The 21,173-nt window shown below is 38.0% G+C and overlaps 1 protein-coding gene across 2 annotated transcripts; it reads left to right on the top strand.

Moving 5' to 3' along the window:
- The first annotated feature begins 3,313 nt into the window (after positions 1–3,313).
- On the top strand, positions 3,314–20,454 carry LOC106619329 (T-box protein H15). 2 transcript variants are annotated; one of them, XM_036369413.2, is made up of 6 exons: positions 3,314–4,530; positions 9,504–9,835; positions 9,915–10,045; positions 17,186–17,471; positions 17,732–17,976; positions 19,315–20,454. In XM_036369413.2, exons 1-6 carry the CDS (start codon positions 4,041–4,043, stop codon positions 19,850–19,852), a joined length of 2,022 nt encoding a protein of 673 aa, XP_036225306.2. In that variant the 5' UTR covers positions 3,314–4,040; the 3' UTR covers positions 19,853–20,454. The 2 variants fall into 2 exon arrangements, with proteins under 2 accessions (XP_036225306.2, XP_036225305.2); XM_036369412.2 differs by having other exon boundaries at positions 9,504–9,847.
- Positions 20,455–21,173: the final 719 nt, after the last annotated feature.

The raw sequence follows: 21,173 nt of genomic DNA, 5'->3' as shown, positions 1-21,173 counted from the left end.
TGATTACGTTGAGCTGTTTATTGTTGTTGCAAATAGCAATAAATTTGTTATGTCACATTGACAGTTTCTGGTGGCGCTGATATCGGTAGTGCGCCCTCACATTCAAACACGCATTTGTGTGTATGTATGCACATGTATTTGTTTAAGTCTGTGTGACAGTTTCAAAACCGGCCTAACCTTTTTTCCCATGTCTGATTGTTGGGCCGCTTAATAACTTAAATGATTCCCTTTATGCTTCTGTTTGAGTGCTTAATTAAGTTTTCAAATTCAAATTTGAGGAAAATTAAGTGGGCGTCAGTTTGAACTTTTTTACAATTGTTTTATTGCCCGTTCATTGGGACATTAATAGCTTCATGGAAATGCAGGCGTCAATTGATAGCTCAATTCGTGATGATTATATTGTAATATTAATGAATTTACATAGAACGAATTTTTTATTATTAACAATTGCTTAAACATGTACGCTTCTTGGAATATAGGAATAAAAAACGTTAACTTGGGCTGCCCTGAAGCTATAATATCCTTCATAAATACAAAAGGTACCTCACAAGAACTTTAATCGGTCCGTTTGTATGGCAGCTATATGCTATAGTAAACCGATCTGAAAAATTTGCTGAAGATATCTCATCAAATGAAAAAGTATTCCACACAAGCGGATCCTACATACGAGCTTATTGGTGAGAAAAGGACGGGTGAAAAATTTTAGCTCGATGTCTCAAAAACTGAGGGACTAGTTCGTACAAATACCGACGGACAGAGAGACAGACGGACATTGCTGAAGCGACTTAGCTCATAACGCTTATCGTTTCCTACAAATTTGTGGTTCAGAATTTGCTAATTTTTATACCCTGAACAGGACATATTAAGTTTGCCACATTGTTTGTCAGGAAATGTCAGAGACCCAATAAAGTATATATATATATGACTTATATGTATATATGTATATATACTTTATATATATATATAAGAAAGGCCAAGCAATTGCTATTAATTAATTTGCGTAAAAAAATCTATAAAATTACACCGCGTTATAAATAGCAGCGGATTAAGTTGGTGAAGAATTTAAATAATTTTTTAAGTTTGGACGAATGTCGGTATAATGAGCACAAACTTTGTACGAACTAAAACCGTTTTTTATGTTATAAAATGAGGTAGAAATCGATAAAATTATACAGCTGTGTGAAAATAATTAGAAACAGCAAGTCCTTATATCAAATTCTTTCGTAAAATATCGATCAATTTGAACAGTAAATTTAATAATATTAAAAATAATTGTAATACAATCTATAATATTATCTTGAACTAAAGAAGTTACTATATTTTTTTCTTCAATATTTACTAAAGGGGTTCTGAAATGCAAATTACATTTCCCAAAATGTTGCAATACAACTGAATTCAAATAAGTTTCTTTTGCAATTTGTTTTCTAACAATAATTAACAAACAAAAAAACAAAAACAATTTATGTGACAGAATCTCTAGAGCTGTTAGTATGATAATGCTTTGAATACGAAAATCTTACATTGATATTGCATAGAGTTGATAAATATTTGTACAGTGAGTAAGAAAAAATCTTCTTAAAACGACACTCAGAAAGAAGGAAAACATTACTGCCCGATGGACATAGTGGGGTTATAGTTGTACACGAGACACCATTACTAGACTCAGCAACTTCTTTAATTGATTACTTTTCAGTGGACTACAGCAAATTGTTCAAAACTTCAATTACATTTTTCAGAAATTCAACTATTCCTACTAGTACTAGCAGTACAAAAACAAATATATTTTTTTCGACTAAAGCAAAAAATAATAATATTTCAATACTACAAAGTTACATTTCAAATACTCTTGACATATGTATTTATTGATATATTTACATACATATGTTTCACTCAATTGCAACTTTCCACTCAAACAGTTTTGCGCTCACCGTTTGTTGTCAGAAACGTGGTGGAAAATATGAAACACAACAAAAGCAAGCTGTAGGAAACTCTTCAATGCTCACTCCACACGAAGCGCCGCAAAGGAAGTGGAACAAACAGAACAAGTTTTGCTTGTTATTCCACTCAATACCACTCGGCCAATAAATAAAATATTAACAAATGCGAGCAGCTGTCAACGGGCCAAGTTTGCAGAAAAAATCTTAGCAAATAGCAAAAACAACAAAATGAGGAATTTATCATGGCTGCTTTCAGCGCGAGCAAAAGAGATGGCTACAGTTCATTACTGCTGTCTATTTGAGCGAGCGTAGGGTTCCCAAGCGGCAGGCGACATTTTGGAATCAACATTGGGCGGCTAAAGACGGTCCAACAACAAGGCAGAGAGCAACTGTTCAAGTTCTACAAGTAAAGCTATCTCTTTCTGTCTTAAATAGTGAGAGTTTGAATGGAATCGCTGCGGAACCAGCACAGTTAGCGGTGTATGATAGAGAAAATCCAATTGGAAGACAACTGTCTCGTTCATATCTGAGGTAAATTTCTCCAACTATGTACTCTCGCGATAACAACAAACCAGAAGTTTAGCTCTTTCTCGCACATTCGCACACGGATCTCTGGGATTGCCTATGATATTGAAAAACTTCAGTGTGTTTATTCAATTAGGTTGCACATGAGTTTAAAACGAATGACCTCTCTTGCAATACTCATTGAGAGACCATGTTCTAGCCTCACTATTTTATATGTATATGAGCCCATGTGTCGCTATGCAATTGCAAGAGCTTGCTTCACTATGAAGTCCATGCGAAAATTTGCCCTCGCTCAGTTGGCAATCGCATTTCCATTTTGACTTATTTTTGCAGAGAGCCACTTCCAAAAAATGAAAGAGCCTTCAACAAAGCGTACCCCCCAAACAAGCAGATTGTTGCCGTGAGACTGTTTTTTACACTCCTAAGTGGATGAGTGAGGACTTGACTTGATTGCTTTGAGGAAGGTGCGCGCTGTCTTCAACACAACAAAAGAACCAAACTAGCCTACAACAAGTCTACTTAGTTGTTGTAATTGTGTTTTAATTCTCCCTTCGCCTTGTGTGTGCCTCCCATCAGCCGGCTTTTCAACTGACCGTTGCTTACTGTCTGCTGCCAAGTTGAGTTTCAAGTGTTGAAAAGATAAATTTCTCTGCTCGTCGGGTTAGATTCTCAACTTTTCGACTCGTTTGTGCCGCTCGTCTTGTGATCTTTTTGCTTTTAGCTGCTTTAACATTTCGCTAATATGATTTGTTGTTGGCGCTTTTTGCTATTGTTTTTTTGGCTGGCTCGTTGTGAATGGCCGTTTACTCGTCGCTCAGGCAATTGTCGCCTCCATCGATCAGCTGCTGCTGCTGTCGCTGTGGCCGCCACCACTTGCTGCCTTTCAGCTTGCCACTCGAGTGCGTTTCGCACAGTCGACCCCAACAACATAGCGACGTTCGCTCTGTTTCAATTTATACTGCCGACGCTTTCGTCCAGCTCGTCGCTTCGTTGCCAATGAAACGCTACCGCCTCCGTGGCTATCACCGCGTCTTAGCTGTTTTTACAAAATCCGCCAAACAACTGTTTGCGGCGCGTTTGCTATGTTGCGCCTAAGCTATGTCGCTCGCCGTTAACTGAGCAACGTACAACTGGGGCGAGCAGGCGCCACCTGACATTTCGCCAACAACCGCTGTTTGGCATCTTCATTCATTGGTCAGCGTGACAATGGAGCGGTTGTCGTGTTAACGGATTTTCGAGTTGTCGCCGTCGCCACTTTACGCATTGTAAACTCGTACGCGGAGCGTGTTGCACGCGTACACTAAAATCGAAAAGCGAAAGAAATCAAATATTAAATCTAAAGTACTTGCGATAGATTGTTGAACACGATGAGAACCGGAAATTATTTGAATTGCAAAGTTGAAATCAGTGTGAGACCATAACAAAAATTTTCCGAATTGTGACGACAAATAAAGTTTTCAATTAATAAATAATTTTTGCAGAAACTATAAACGATTGCTAGCAAAAAATTCATGTTCAGAATATTCTCAGTGTCCGTTTGTGTGAAAATAAGTTTCCAAGTGTAAACATTAAGATAAAATGCTTCTGAGCAACACTTCATCTGAAGCACAGCAACAACAACAACAGTCCGCATCAGCGCCATCGCCGCCAACCCAATTTATACAGCAAAAGCTGCACGATAATCAACACCAGCAGACTCAACAGGAGAGAAGAAATTTCGCCAACAACCGCAACAACAACAATTACTATTACCATAACGAAAAGCAAAATCTGAATTATTTGGCCGCTAACGTGACACAACAGGTCCCGCCACCAGCATCAGCATCCTCGAAATCCACACCCACCACCGCAGCCGCCGCAGTGGCAGCAGCCGCTGCAGCTGCCACACTGTTGTTAAACCAATCTGGCGTTTTCGCAACAACTGCCGACGCGGCAACTAGAACAGCGACAGCTACCGCAAATATCATCAACGGTAATTCCTGTGTCGGCGCCACGGATTTCTCAATCGCTGCGATAATGGCGCGAGGCGCGAATGCCTCGAGCCGTGAACCATCCGAAAGGAGTTTGAGTGAGTAATGTGATGTACTTATCGTTCTTGTATTCTTATCATGTATTTGTTGCTGCACATGTTTGTTTGCGTTAGTGTATTTCATTTGTTAAAAGTAACAGTGAATGTCACAAAATAATTTGGTATTATGGAATATCAGCATTAATTAAGCTTTGTAACATTTTAACAGAGGATTGGGGTAGCCATAAGATGAAACCTCTTTCTAAAATTTTCAATTTACAGCTGTGCTTAATTATGGTAAAAATTAACTAAAAAGTTGCCCAAATATTTAACAAAACCTGTAATACTAGATATCACAGTTCTTGGTTACAACATGTCCACAATAATACTTACTAGATTAGATTTACACAATATACACATTTATAAGATTTTTAATTGAATTCAGTGTTTGAATCAGAGGTAATATTTTAAAGGAATTTACAAATTTTCAATTTTTTTGCATTGCGCGTGGCAGCGACAAACATGCTATAACATTTCGCTTTTAGTGAAAACCGAAAAATCATTATATATTATATTTATATCTTGAATGCTAATATTCTGACATTTTTTTGATGGCTGCCTTCAGACCTCATTAGTTTTGTATATATATGGGTGATAAATTAATTGCTCCTTCACCGATCCTGCAAATACGTTTCAACAATCATTATGAAATATCATAGACCTTAACATCAATTCTGACTAAATTACTAACATTAAGTCGCACTTCCATATATATAATAAAGAGCACTCGTATATAGATTTATTTTATTAATTTTTTATATTATTTAATATACAATAATATATAAAGTTATTTGTTGCTTCATATGTTTCGAAATATTTAGTAACTCTAATTTCTGCGTAAAAGCTTTCATTAACTTTTCGTCAGATCATGAGATCTGCTATATTTTCGACTCATCATCTCAAAAATACTTTGTCGATTGCGGGTATTACTTGGCATCCAAAGAAGAATTTTTTCGATGGCGCTCCTTAAATGATAACATTTTTTTTTCTCTTTTCTTCAATACACTTTCTGTAATGAGACTTTTCAAAAACGTATTAACAAGAACCTAAACGTTTTCAGTAATTCCTGAGTGGTTCTCTAACTACATATAGGGTAGCGAAGCTTCACGTCGATTATAATACTTCTACACTTCCACAACAACATACATACCATAGTTATTTATTAATTGCAAATTATTTTAAAACAATTTATAACTTTTAATAATAAACTAAATAATCCACTGATTTAAAAAGTTAAAAAAAATTTTATATCAAGCTATAAGCAATGCTAATAGTTTTGAATATTATATGCATTTTTTAGATTAAGTTTATTGCTCACGTGGGAATGTTACAAAAAGCATACGTGCGGCAGGAAAGCCATTTAGGGAATACTAGAGAATTTAGAAAGTGCCCTCTGTGCAGCCTTAGAGTGCCTAAAAGGCTGCATCTTTTCAGAGTGCCTGCGAATAAAAATGTCATCGCTTATTTTCACATTATTCCAAGGCATGAAAGCTAGTTGTTGACTTCATTAGTGTGATTGAGTGTTGATTTATTTACCATTCATTTATTTTTGTATTTCCTTCTTTTATTTTGAATTAAATTGCGTTTTGTTTAGAATTAACTGAGAATTACTGTATTATCGTATAGGATTGACCTGCACTATACACGCGTGTTTTCTTAACTCCAATGTACTGGCATTTGCACTGCGAATGAAGAGCTTGAGACTAAAGCAAAATCACAAAACACAAAATTATGTGTTTATCAAAAGTGTTAATAGCATGTTAATCTGCATATCATGTTTAGAAATAATTTTCTTGTGAGACTGTTATGTTGAAACGAAGTTATTTTGTTCAACCTTGTTTTATTCGTCGGTATTTTGATTTGTATGCAAATATTCACACAATTCGAAATCAGTCAGGCAAATCAATAAAAGTTTCACGCCCATAAATATATATAATATATGCAGAAAGACTCATAATTATTATTATATCCGCAGTGTAGTTGCACACATTTATTTATGCATATTAACAGAAAAACGCCTCGGAATTGCCACAGTAAAGTGCTACTAGCCAAGAGGCACTCAGCCGCCAACCGCCAGCCGCCAGCCGCCAAGCATGGAGATGGACGAGACAGCTGAGACAGCCGACAGCGCATGCAAATAAATGTTTTTCACACTTCAACGTCGTTGAAAGGAAGAGGAAGCGCATCATTTTAGGCTTTTCGAAGAAATCACCGCAATAACTAAATAGTGTGTGTAAGCAAATACATGTTGGAGCGTGTGTTTGTGCGCGTTTGTCAGCTCTTCACTTCACTGCGATATGCAAATTTCCAACAATAATTTCCTCTTCTGTTATAGGGTGTTGAGAACTGACAGAGTTGACCAATAAATCTGCATAAAACACAAAAACCGCCACAAATATGTGAATATATTCGTGCTTAATGCATAATTTTATAAATTAACGCGTTTGCGTTAAAATATTTCATGAGATTTTTTGTGTAAGCCAAAGGTTAAATGTCATAACTTATGTGGCACTTAGTTGCAACACCCAATAAAATTAAAATTTTCAGAAATCTACATTTAATTTTAGCATTTTTGATTTACGAAGTTCAAATTTCTGCTAAGCTCTTTTTAATTTACTAACTAATACTACACTTAATTTCTAATACCTGAGCAAATTTTTTTTTTTATTAGTGAACATTTGTGTCAACTATTATTGAGGGACTCAGCGATCATGCTAGATTGACAATATATATAATGTGTATATATATATTAGACCGATTTATATTTATTTTTCTAAACGAAAAATTTCCCTTCTATAATAACAAAAAGTTTTGGGTCGAAGCGAAATGTTTTCCAAATAAGGGAGATAATAAGTGAGATGACAAGTGAGCAAAATCATGGGTCATCATCAGGGGTTACATGGATTTCACGGCTTCAAAAATTTTTTTTTTATTTATTGCCTTATTTAATTCCAAAATATTTCAAGAATATTGTCCTAAATTCTCAAGTTGATACCAGTAATAGTTTTGGTGATACAGTCTTGAAAAGTTGCGCTCTTGAGATCAGCTATATTACTCACTTAAAACTTTAAACGCGTTTTTCTTAAAACTGTGTTCTCAAAGCCGGTTGTTAAGATTTCTCACGAACTACTTAACCCGATCTAAATGAAATTTTACACAGATCTTCGAGCTTCGAGATATAATATACAAGGTCATGAATGAAGATTTGTTTTTGTTCAATTACAACGATTTAAAAAAAAATAAAAAATCGTCGAGAAATTTTCACACAAATTGCATTTTTTTCTAAAAACGTTTGCCGAAAATAAAATTTTCACTTTGTTTGTTTTTCCTTCATCCAATACCTAGTTTATGGTCTTAACTAAAGCTCGTATTTTTTTTTACTTTTAATGAACCTGTAAAAAGTTCTGCTGTCAACGCGAAGGCATTTTTTTTCGAGGGACTGCCGGAAATGACGTCGTAATGGCTGAGTTTTGAATATTTTGCTTCGAAAACTTTACAAAATCTTTTTAAAATATATGTGTTGGAATAATAACAAGTTTGCATAAAATATTTAATTTTATTTATATATATTTTTTTTTTGCTAGACGTAACCCATGTAACCGCTTAAGGCGCTAGTTGTAATATTTTATAACGCTTAACTTCAAAATTTAGGTTTCAATTCGAAAATATTATTTAAGCCCTGAAACCACCGTTTTACTATGCACATATTTCTTGAACTTGATATTAAACAATTTTAGAAAACATATATATTAATATACAATTTTTTGCGTGCTTATATATTTTATAATAAAAAAAAAGAAATTCAGCACTCAAAACATTTTTTTTTGTAACAATGGTTATCAAGTTTTCGGAAAATCGGTTACAAAGTGAAGTGTAATATGTTGGAATATATAATATATAACTATCGGCAGATACTTTCTAATATTAACTTTTATTTAATAAGAGGAACAACAGTAATTTCTAAACAATTAGGCATTGTCAAAATAGACAAAGATCGAAAATCAATTGGAAAACTTGGCAAAGTTGATAATTCATTTTCAGGATTCAATAAAATCCTGATAATTAGTGCACACTACAAAAATGCAAACAGTTACAAATATTTTAATGCTAATGAGTATACAAATGATGAAAATGTGTGAACTTGATTACCCGATAATTGTCGCATCACATTTTCAGTAAAATCAATGTCAATCAGAATGGCAAAAAAAGCGGAGCATTCAACGAATTACCTAAATTATGTATATTGCTTATAAGCAAAAAACCAAAAATAATAATCATAATAAATGCAAAATGTGCACAGTGTATAAATATATACACGTGAATATGTGTGAATGTGACCGCAAATTGTTGCAGAGCCAATTGGTCAAGTCATTTGCATGAAATAATTACATAAAACAAATAATTGAATTTCCTATCTGAAATATTCATCTACGCGTCGCCAATTACGCACTGGGGGCATGCCGCACTCACTCGCTCCAAATACATGCAAATTTTGGTTGTAGTTGCATATTGTTGTTGCTGTCATAACAGTCGCCAACTTAATTGTGTCTCATTAGTGGCTGGGAGTGCATTCTGGTTGCAACGCACCAATATCCACTATATCAATTTTCAAATTTACATACACATACATACATTTGTGTATATGTATATATATATTTATGAATTTATGTATGCATAAGTAAGCGCCCAAAGAGGCAATTGCGATAACAGAGGGGCCGCTCTGGCTGTCACGTCAGCGTGTAGCTTGTGACAGCGAGCGAATTGTACGCGCTAGAGCTAGCGTGCGGAGCGCCACTGGAGTGCCACGCTGTTGACAGACCGCGCCCCAATAAGCCTAATAGAGGTGTCAGACATGGATACACTTATACACATTTTTCCTTGTTTGCCTACATATACATATAATTTTATAACAATTAGCAGCATTTTACAAAAACAAATATCAATTTTTTTCTTTAATCCATTCCCGACCATAGGTCCGCTTTCGGTGGAACCCTATCCAGAGCCAGACGATGATGTCGATGTGGATGTTGATGTGGTCGACTGTAGCGACTCTGAGTCGCCGTCGGGGCGCGCAATACGTGCCCATCACCGCCATCAGTTGCAGCAACAGCACCTGCCACAGGCACACCACAAACTACAACGGCATATGCACCACAGTCAGCATAGCGTCAATGTTAATAACGACGATAGCACCGGTGTTCAACAACAAACGAGGCGTAGCAACAGTCGGGGGCGTGCTTCACCACAGAGTCCCAACAGCTCCACCGCGAACGATGAGGATCGCCTGTCGCCGGAGCCCGCGCAGGTAAAACGCAAAGTCAGCACAACCCACTCCTAAGCCACCGGAACAATTCGCGACTAATTTGATTTTATTTTGTTGACAGTCTGCACCGAAAATTGTTGGCTCCTGCAACTGTGATGAGCTGCTGGCGGTGCAGTGTCACCTGGAGACGAAGGAACTGTGGGACAAATTTCATGAATTGGGCACAGAAATGATAATCACCAAAACGGGGAGGTAAGTCAGTATTGAGTTATAGAAGTAAAGCAGAGTGTGTGTGAGTGTCTCGAAGTTCATGTGCAGCTAGGAAATGTAAGAACAAGCAAGCAATTTAGCCAATAGGAAGCTTTAAGCTTCTTAGTTTTAGGTATAACGGTACTTTATTGAGGTTTTGAAGATTTTCAACAAAAAATTTATTAGAAAAGCACAATTTTCATGCATAATTTGATCTTTGATTTTCGTTAAATCAGGCTTTCTCTTAAACACTGAAAATTAAAAAAGAAAAAAATAGCAACAATAACGAAATTTTGACGCAAGTTCGCGTTGCATGTTACAAACACAGCTATGTATGTATGTACGTAGGTAAGCCGTTTACTTTTCTTAGTTGTGGCATGTGTTTGTTGTGTATGTGTTATTGTCGTTGTTACATCCGTTTTCGCAAATATCCTTTGCTCTTTAATTACGAACAGGACGCCGACAATGCGCACGCATTTTGCCTACCAGAACCACACACACACACACACACACGCATGCATAGCTCGAGCCGTTTATGGTCTGAAGCAAAGTTGACTTGTTGTCACAACGCTCAGCGGGTCACTCATTAGCTGCTTGCTTCGTTACCCACTCGGCAAATTGTACCCCTTTGTTCTTGGCCAAAATGTGGGTGCACTATCGTCACACATGCCAAGCGTAAACGTCTGGCCGCCTGCCCTTGTAACGGCGGCGCACTGCTTGTTACACGAGTCGTCCGTCGGCGTTTCGCCTACCCTGCTTTGAAGATATGAATCGATGTCAGCACTTCGTTTGTCATTATTTCAGAGCGTATTTGTTTTTGCACTCATTCTAATGTAGAACTGCAACGCGACTTGCATGTGTGGGAGTGGCAACGTGGCAAATATATGCAAGGCAAATACAATTTTTTAGTTATTCAACAAATTAGATTATAGTTATTCTTTCGAACGCAATTTTTTTTTTTTGCAAAAAATCTATTGAGTAATAAAACTGCTTTGAAAAGTCAAGTAATTTCTTCATTGATAAATTTTTAAATTGATCTAAAAACAAGAAAAAATATTGTAACCGAAACTATAATACACTTCACAAATACAAAAGATTTCAATAGAATACAAGCACTTGATTCCGATCGCTCAGTTTGTAAGGCTGCTGTTTGCTATATTGATCCGATTTCGGTGGTTCCCAAAAATAAGCAGCTCCTTGGGGAAAAAAGGATGTGTGCCCAAATTTTAGCTTGATATCTCAAAAACTGAGGGACTAGTTCGCGTATATACAGATAGACGGACGGATATGGCTAAAGCGACTTAGCTCGTCATGCTGATCACTCATAAATAAATTATAAAGGGTATCCGAAATTTCCTTCTGGTTGTTACAAACTTCGTGGCAAACTTATTACAACCTGTTCAGGGTATAACTATTAGTTTTGATAGTATTTTCTCCGATATAACTCTATTCTAACTCATAATTTATTTATTTACCCTGACCGATTGCACCTACTATTTTGTCCGTCCAAAGATTGAAAGGGAAGCACTATATATGTATGTACGTGCCGCCACATGCAACTTATCAGCTGTAGTTAGTTATTTTACGGCTTGTTGCCGTCACATAATGGCAATGTAATAGCTTTCTATGACTCCTTGACATGCAAATGCGCATGCGTAATGAAAATTTCTCAAAACCACCGGTGCGAAAATATGCATTTGAGAATAGACAATAATGTACGCAAATGCATTTCTTCTGTTTATATATACCATCTGTAGATGTGTGAATAACGGTTGCTTTTCGGAAGATATTGGCGAATCTCCGAGCCCGAATATTTTTCCTTCAAACCTAATCTTCGAGTGGACATACCACCAAATTTTTCGAAGTATCAGCATCTGTATAGGGAATAATAAATTCGACACTCGGAAAAGATTTTTGAAAATCAAAGCTGTTATTTGCAAGCATCTGTAAAAAATATAGTAATTTATCGTCTCAAACACATGATTTTTTGAGGAAGTCTATTCGGGCTCTTTGTCACTGCTTTATGCCACAAAACGTAGAGTAACTTGGTTGTGGTAAGCAGCGGCATAACACGTGGTCAGTTGGGTTTTTGTTACGCAGTCAGTGGTCGCAGCGGTGCTACCGACAACCAATTCGCTCACATTGATGTATGCAACAGTAGCAAAAGTGGTCGCAGCGGTTGCACAGCCGTGTTTTTCAAGCTATTGTTAGGCGAGTTAGTTATACTTTAAGTGCCCCTTTGCACCTAAGCCATACATACAAAGCAACGTAATGCGCTGCTAACACACGCACATACAAATACACAAACAGCATGTTAAACTGTGTAAGTTTGTGTGTGTGTGTGTGTATGTGTTATGATTGAAGGTGCCAAAATGTTTGCCAACACTCGATTTTACACGCTCTGAGCAAGCAAGCAGGACAGTAGCTGCAGCCACTTGGCTCCACATGCCATTTCTGAGAAATTGAAAACAAATTGAAAAATTGAATTTCACCAAATTGGCATTTCGTCTAATTGCCACGGCAGTTGTTGCGTTGAAAATTGAGATTTGCACGCCACACCTCGCCGCATTCAATGAAAATCCACTTTTACGGCAGTTTTGATTGAGGAAAAGTCGGAAAAACTCGAAAATGAATATGCTTATCAGCAGCTTGCGTTGGCGTTGCAATGGCGTGCGAATAATGCGAAAGGCATTTACACAAAATACTTACTCACATTGACACACACACACACACATGTGTATGTGTGCTACCCGCCGTTCGCCCCTTAGGCTGTACAGCTTTTTATCGCTTTATGCTTTACTATTTTACGAATTTGTTGATATTCACTAGTTTTTCGCGCCATAAAACGTACCATAAAATCGACACTTGCCACTTCCCGCCCACTGAATGTGTGATATGTGGCGCGGTGCTGGATTTAGACTTTTCCACTTGCGCGGCGAAAATAGAACCACGAATGTACGCGTGCAAATGCTGACTTTTATGTGAGAAAAAATAGTAAGTAAGTAGCAAGACCTGCACTGAAATTTGTATGTGTGTTTTGTATGTAAGGTTGGAACGACTAAACACACTGCTAACCGTCCATAAAATGTAAATGGTGAAGACTATGTATGATTTACGGTTTTCCGTTACGATTTCCCTACGCACACGCATGAACGCAGCAGTGTGTAGCCTCCCCGACTTTGTCGCCATTTATCCCATGCGTTCCCCTTTCAGCAGTTTATTTTTCATTTACGTTTTACGATGTTACTGCGGTAGTGCGACGAGAAAGCAGTCGTCATATGAATTTACTTATTCCAATTTCCATCATTCATAACCCTGCAACCCTTCAAGTTTTCCTGAACGCCATAATACCTTGCCATTCGCTTTCTAGTTTTCCTTTACACTTGGCCTACAGTGCGTAGACTTCGGTCGTAAACCATAGTTGGAGTGGTAAGCCCGCACAGCAGACGAGTATCAAAGTTTAGTAGGAAAACTTCTGAAGGCCGAAATACCTCTGTTCAGGTACCGGTCCGTGTTAGTAGGTGTAACGATTCTTTAGCAGCATTTTATGCAAAATCGTTGCTTAAGTGCGAAAACCTGCGTTGAATAAATAAACCAAATCAACGGAGTAGGTTTTGGGTCACAAAACCTCAAAAAACCTTACTGCTCCAGTCTTTTCCCTAAACACCATTGAAACCACGTCGTACATAAGCTTTGTCTTTAAAATTGTGATAGCAGTATGGCAAGCCTGGCGTTAAATAAATCGGTATTAAGATGTTCATCCACAATGTAAAAATGTGTACGTACAAAATAACGGTTAAAATTAGATTATTACGAAATAGTTTACTTGCAAATTGAGCTGTTTCTCAAGTTCATAAAACGAGCGCACTCAAAAGCTGGGGTACAAATGAATAATTTCCGAATGCATTCGTGAGGACAACGACAACGTCTCACTGAAATATTTTGGAACTTTCGTCATAAGATCAGATTTGAATGTTAATGATTTCGTGGTGTTCTGTCGACAGAAATGTTCGCTTTTGGTAAGCTCGTCGAATTGTAGCAAAATTCTTCGCTGCTCTTACAACATGCACCCCTCACTTTTTAGCTGCTTCTGCTCTGTTTCGTGGGCTTTTCTCAGCGCTGACTAGTTGGTTTGCTTGTCAAGGCCTTATAACTCAACACGATATTTTTTCGTGAAGTGTTTTTGACATTTCAAAAATTATGTACCGAAATGAGTTATGCGATTGTGCACGAAACGCAGCGCAGCGCGTCGCATTGTTGGAGTTCATTAGCGGTGGACATATAATATATGTATGTGCGCGGCTGTGTCGTTGGGTGTAGGTAGCGCATTTGCTGTTGTTGTTGTCGTTAAAGATATAAGCGCTGCGATAAGCGTTCGCCGGTTTTCACTGCTGCTTGTGTGCATTTTTTTCTTACAATTCTGTTATATTTTAATAAATGTGCACTACAATAGTGCTAATTGTAGCATGCCGCATGCGGTCTACCGCGTCGTGCCACCTCAGTTGCCGCGCTGAAAGCGAAACAAATTCTTAAACAAACGCGCTGCCCAGACGTCGCGAGCCGCAGCGCTTGGCTGTGCTTGTTGACTGTTGGCTGTCGGTGCGTGTGGCAGATGGCTGGTGGCAGTGGGTGGACATCATAAATTCATGCTACAAGTGACATAGCAAATAAACAAGAGCGGCTTTTAATTATTCTGTAAAGCGAATAAGGTTGTTCAACACGCCTTTATTTGTTATTTTCGCAATGACATCAATTACCACGAAGCCAGCATAAATACACTTTGCTATTTGCTTTATTGTTCTTTATTGATTTGTCTGGCATTTGCACCTTCTTGGCTCTGCTTCATTATAACTTTTAGTAGAGCGTAATAATCGAAATATGTGCACCCTCTCCTCCGAGCATTTACAGTTATATAAGCGGAATTTTTGCATTATGGTATATTAATCATCATTTATTGCTCATCCCTTCTTCTATGCGTACAGGCTGTTGAGAATCCGGAAATATTCGAGGTCAGCTTTCGCGGTTGTTACGCTCGGCAATTTCATTATCAACACCTTAGCTTCGGCGCTCGTTAATCCACTGCCGACAAATACGATAAAACTAAATATGCAAATTTTTCCACATTTTATGACAACTCAACACATAAATTATAATTTTCTGCAGCTTTACCGCTGTCGCCTGGCCCCTCGCCGCTCAGTCTGCCGTCGTACGCTTACGAAAATGCTTGTAGGCTTTTAGTTCATGCAGTATGTCTTCGTGTGTTTGTTGGTGCGTCTGCTACTTTGAGGAATATCTACTGTTGCATGTTGCAACGTGCCACACTTAAAATGCACAGACAATAAATGCGCCTCTAATACCGCGCTTACGGTCCGATTGCTTAGCGGTCACACGCGATCTTTATCGCTCGACTCGATAAGAGGTGTGCGCATTGCTGTTTATTACCTCGCCAACAACAATAACACCAGCAAAGCAACAACGCAAATAGCAGTAACATGCCTTTAAACATTTGCTGCCTTTATTAGTATTTTATTAATTTCATAATTCTTTTCGAAAACCAAAAACCAAAAAACGAGAAGTGCCGACTATCCAACTAACGTACATATTATATATACATACATACATACATATGTATATACGACTGTGCCATATACTATTTGGCGAACAACGAGGAAAGGTCCCCTGCATGTATGTACGTGGTCAGTTGTAGGCAATTCGCTTCGTTCTCGTTTTATCGCTATTTATTACTTATGTGTTATTGCACCTTTTCCTCTCCGCCCGCCACTCAATACGCACAAAAGTACAATTTTATTGCGTGTTCTCTGTTCGCTATCCGTTGCACTGCGCTTTGTCTGCTGCTTCGTTCAGGTAGGATCATTCTGTTAGACACTTCATTCCTGCTTTGTCTTCTTTCTTTAAAAAAGCGATTCAACGACGGCAGTATTTGTTGTTGGTGTTGCAATGATAAATGTCCTTTGAATTAGTTCAGCTGCCGTTTGACGCCGTCGTATGAATTCTTCACAATGAAATATAATATTAATTAAGTCATGAAAACTAATATTTTTTTATAGCAATTTCACTTTCCTCCTGGTCTGCGCAGAGAAATGTTTGTATGTATTCATAAGCATGAGTATTGCTTTGTATGAACGTTGTGTCGGCGGTATTTCCAGGTTTTGAGGATCAAAGCGCATTAAATTTTTATTAGCCCTTGATATGTCGGCCTGATATGCTAATTTGTGACAAATGTTGCAGGCCTAATTATTTTGCATTGTTTTGGGCAAAGCGCAGCTACTAGGGTTCTTAGTAACACTATTTAGAGTTGAATTCAATAATAAATAACGTAACTTAGTTTAACAAATCTGTAATAAGGTCTTTAAGAAGTTGGTTATTTATGAAATAAATAAAGTTTTGCTCACTCTCCTTTTAGAGACCCTGCCCAAAGAAACAAACCCTTACATGAATATAGCGGTTAAGTCCTCTGTAATTAACTTGTACTGAATTGACTACTACTCTAACTCTAGCAGGGCACAGAGGGCACAGCGATGGCTTTATTCGCCCACATAATTTTTGTCTCCCACTGCTTTATTGGCCAATCAGTTATGATTTACTTAACAAGTTGCCACAACATCAACTTAGTCGCAACAATTTGCATGTTCAGAGCTTATTAGCCGTATACACAAAACGGCTCCATTAAAATTATGGCATTTCGGCAACTTCACATTAAGCGATACATACATATATATATACGCACACATATTACTCATTTACAGCACTTCTTAATTTTCTCTGAATTTGCATATTACTAACTACAAAAGCTAACTACACTTTTGATGTCATACTAATCGCCCACAAAGTAGGATAATGAACTGTTGTCAGCAGCAGTGAGGCTTGTGAACACAGAAAGAGTGGCTACAATCATACGAAAATCTATATATACAGTACCTACTCATTTACGCCTCTGTGTGAAATTAAATTTGAAAATAGAAGTTGCGGTTATTAGCTTGAAATAAAACACAAATACGCACAAGCAAACGCAAGCCGGCTAGGAGTATCTCACATATACATATACATATATTTCACATATATATAAATTGAGATGTTCTAAAGCTTAAATTCTCACTTTCATTTTATTTCTTATTTCCACAGACGTATGTTCCCCACCGTGCGCGTTAGCTTTTCAGGCCCTCTGCGTCAGATACAACCACCCGACCGTTATGCTGTGGTGTTGGATGTTGTGCCGATGGATTCACGCCGCTATCGATATGCTTATCATCGCTCATCGTGGCTGGTCGCGGGCAAAGCGGATCCACCGCCTCCAGCGCGGCTTTATCCACATCCCGATTGTCCCATAAGCGTGGAGGCGCTGAGAAAGCAAGTGGTCTCCTTCGAGAAGGTGAAATTGACAAATAATGAAATGGATAAAAATGGGCAGGTTGGTAAATTCAAGTTGTGTAAAAGCATTTGTTTTATAAAACTTATGGAAAACATTTACACTAGTACTTATTTAAAAGAATTCACAAGAAATTTGCACCGCGGTGTGTATGAATATTTTATGTGGAAAAATGCAAACATTTGTTGTAGTGTAGGGTGTTACCACACACGCACACTTCGCAAGAGCATAAGAATAGATTTCAAAAATTGTAAATCTTTAATTTTTTTGTTTGTGTTTTTCATTTTCAAAACATTTTTCAGATCGTACTGAACTCCATGCATCGTTATCAGCCGCGCGTACATCTAGTGCGGCTCGCTCATGGGCAGAATATACCCAACAACCCGAAGGACCTGCAGGAACTGGACCACAAAACTTTTGTTTTTCCGGAGACGGTATTCACAGCGGTGACGGCTTACCAAAATCAATTAATCACAAAGTTGAAAATCGACTCGAACCCATTCGCAAAAGGATTTCGTGACTCTTCGCGTCTGACGGACTTTGATCGGTAGGTAACACACACATGTACATACCCGATATAACCTTAACGCAACACAAACAGTGCTTTTCATGAACTTTCGAGTTTGCAATTGACCATTCATCAAGCTATCGCTCAATACCGAAATTCTCGTTGCCTTTGGCTATACAGCGTCTACACACAGCACTCTTCGCTTTCTTCGCATGTCTGCTGGAACATTCGGTAGTGAAAATGATTAATTGCATTCGACGCTTGTCAAAACACGTTCACATTCTTGTCTCACCTCAGCCACTGCCAAAGGCAAGGCTGATGAGACAAAAAGCCACAAAAGCCAATTTAGCAATAAATAAATTTTCAGCAACAATTACGCAGATCACTTGCATCGCATGTTGCGTGCGTTGTCCTCACTGCCGACCGCCTCGCCACAGCTTTCTTGTGCCATGCGTGTGATGGCGAATGAAGTGATAAAAAATATCTCGCATATCATAAAAGCTGAAAAGTGTTTGTGTTTGACCCGAAAATTTGCTAAATTCGGATATGAAAAAATTGAGCGATAATAAAGTTCGGAATGTATGCGGTGTGGCAAGAAGCAAAAAGTCAGTAGGAATTTCGAAAGGCAAGCAGTGTTGCAAGTTGCAAGAGAGATTTTTTATTATTCGACACTTTCGTCACAAGAGCAGGGTACAAATGCCGACAGTGCTCGGCTTTGGCAAATTAGCAACAGCAATAATAAAGCAGCGTAAATGCTTTGCACAGTAGTATACTCCTATATCGCGTACACGCAGGCGAGTACAACAACACAATTAAGCAGCGGCCGTCAGCATTTTAGGTTGGCCGAGAAAATTATAGGTCGGCGCATTTAACTTTGAAGCGCAGTCGTACGTGCAACACGAACATGATCAACTAACGAAACGCTGGTAATAACGTACAATGTTGTTTCTACAACAACACAAAGTATAAAAACATCACATTAAATGTTTTTGCTGTACTAAATATGCTACTATTTTTTATTGGCGTTATTTTCATTCATATTCTAAGCTGTTGGTAGAGAGCCGTGCGCTAGCTCCCTTCGTTGTAGTTCATGTTATTCGTGTAATGCGAATGATAATTGCAATTGCAAATGTGACGATAACACTGATCACATATTGTATATCCACTTGTAAACTCAGCACAACATGGCTCCAAGCGTTATTCAGCGATGTGTTACAGAAATCGGCCTTCGGCAATGTAATGAGTTACAATGAGTTTGGAACGTGTGGCAATATTTGCTTTCGAGAATTTTTCATTTAAAAAGTCTGACAAACCTTATTGAAACATAATGCTAAACTTTCGGCCAATTTTATCTTAATAAGAATCTCTTATTCACAGGGACCCCATGGACTCCTTTTTGTTGGAGCAACATTTACGCTCGCCGCTGCGTTTTTTTCCCGACCCGCTAATGGCCCAGCTCTCGCCGCAAGAGGCCGACGCCGCTTCGCTGGCATTTCTCGAAAAGGCGCGTCAACATTTGCAAATGTTTGGCCGTTCGCCGTACACGGAAATGCTCTTACCGCAACTGTACCAGCGCCCGCCTGTGTTGAACGCCTTCAACATTGGCATGTGGCAACAGCAGTGGCCGCAACTGACCGCCGGCTTCATAGCGAGCGCCAATCAACAGGCAGTCGCTGCACAAGCCGCCGCCGCCGCTGCAGCTGCGGCCAATGCATGCCGCACGCCACCACCACCCCCGCCGTCGTCAATAATGGTTGGAGTGCCACCGCCGCCACCGGCCACTACACCCTCTTCATCCGGTTCGGCCTCGCCGGATATGCGTATAAGGCACTTTCAGCGCTACAGCCCGTATCAGGTGCCGCATCCGCAGCAGCAACAGCAGCAGCCGCCACTAACGCGCACTCCACCGCTATGAGGAGAGGCCTAAGGGGAGATGGGATAATGTGCAATCTGATAGATTCCTTTTAATTTCATCGGATATTGATATACTATTTGGTGTTGCCAGCTGTGTGCGCGCATAGGTAAAAAAACAAGAAAGGAAACGGTTATTATTTTGCTTTGCGTGAATTGTAGAATATTTGGATGTGCGTTTACAGTATTAAAATTAGGTAATTGCGATAATGATTATATAATGCAATGTAAAAATGCTAATTGAAATAAAATCTGTTTAATTTATTGTATTTGTAAAAACGGTACTTTATTTATATATGTTCCTAATCAATTTGTATATGTATGTAGTTTATAATGAAAAATATTTAGAAATATATAAATATCTAATATACCAATGTGTGTATAAATATATAAAAATATGTAATAATTAGTATTGTAAAACTAAAACAATAATAAATTAATGAGCTTTCAAAAATTATGAAATTATAAAAGGATGTAATCAAGCAAGTCATGGAATAGCGTTGGGGCAAATAGTAACAACATCATCTATGTATTTGATAAATTATGTATTAGAAAAGGTCCCATTGTGTTCAAAGAAGTTGTAACTATAGGCTATACACTTTAACATTGGCGCATTTGAGGCTTTGAAAAACTACATTAACGGATGCTCATAGCACACATATAGTGACTAGTTTACTTATTCAATAATTATTTTCAAAAATGGCGGTACTAGTAATAATTTCAGTATTTGTGTTGCTTTGTAGAACATTTCAAGGAAATTATTGCAGAAATAACTTGAACAAATCCAGCATTGAATAAAAGAATAAAAGGAAACTGTACCATTGTTCCTTCTGGAGCGCGCACTTCTTAAGGGGTTACATGTGTTTCACGTTTTAAAAAAAAAAAATTATTGTCTTATTTAATTCTATCACATCTCTGGAATATTGTTCTAAATTCTCAAGCTAATACCAGTAATAGTTTTGGAGATACAGCTGCGTAAATTTGTGCGCTCGAGGTTAGCTACATAATCACTTAAAACTTTAAACGCGTTTTTCTCGAAACTGTGTTTTCAACATCGGTTGTCAAGATCTCCCACGGACTACTAAACCGATCTTAATGAAATTTTACACAGGTATTCGAGATATAATTTACAAGGTTTTGTCGCGGAAGAAAACGTCGATAAAATTTCACCAAAATTTGCATGTTTTTGCAAAAACGTCTGCCAAAATTTTGACTTTTTTTGTTTTTTTACGATCCAATACCTAGTTAATGGTTTTAATTCAAACACGTATTTTTTGCTTTTTACTTTTGCTGATCCTGTCAGAAATTCTGCTGTCAATGCGGAA

The sequence above is a fragment of the Bactrocera oleae genome, chromosome 3 (genome assembly GCF_042242935.1).
Source record: "Bactrocera oleae isolate idBacOlea1 chromosome 3, idBacOlea1, whole genome shotgun sequence".
Lineage (NCBI taxonomy): Eukaryota > Metazoa > Arthropoda > Insecta > Diptera > Tephritidae > Bactrocera > Bactrocera oleae.
This window is presented reverse-complemented; position numbering and strand designations above follow the sequence as displayed.

Excerpts from the sequence above, each read along its gene's own strand:
- LOC106619329 (XM_036369412.2), top strand. The coding sequence starts at position 4,041 with ATGCTTCTGAGCAACACTTCATCTGAAGCACAGCAACAACAACAACAG. Across the intron at positions 17,472-17,731 it reads AAATGGATAAAAATGGGCAG|ATCGTACTGAACTCCATGCA; the intron begins GTTGGTAAATTC and ends AACATTTTTCAG. Across the intron at positions 17,977-19,314 it reads CGTCTGACGGACTTTGATCG|GGACCCCATGGACTCCTTTT; the intron begins GTAGGTAACACA and ends TCTTATTCACAG.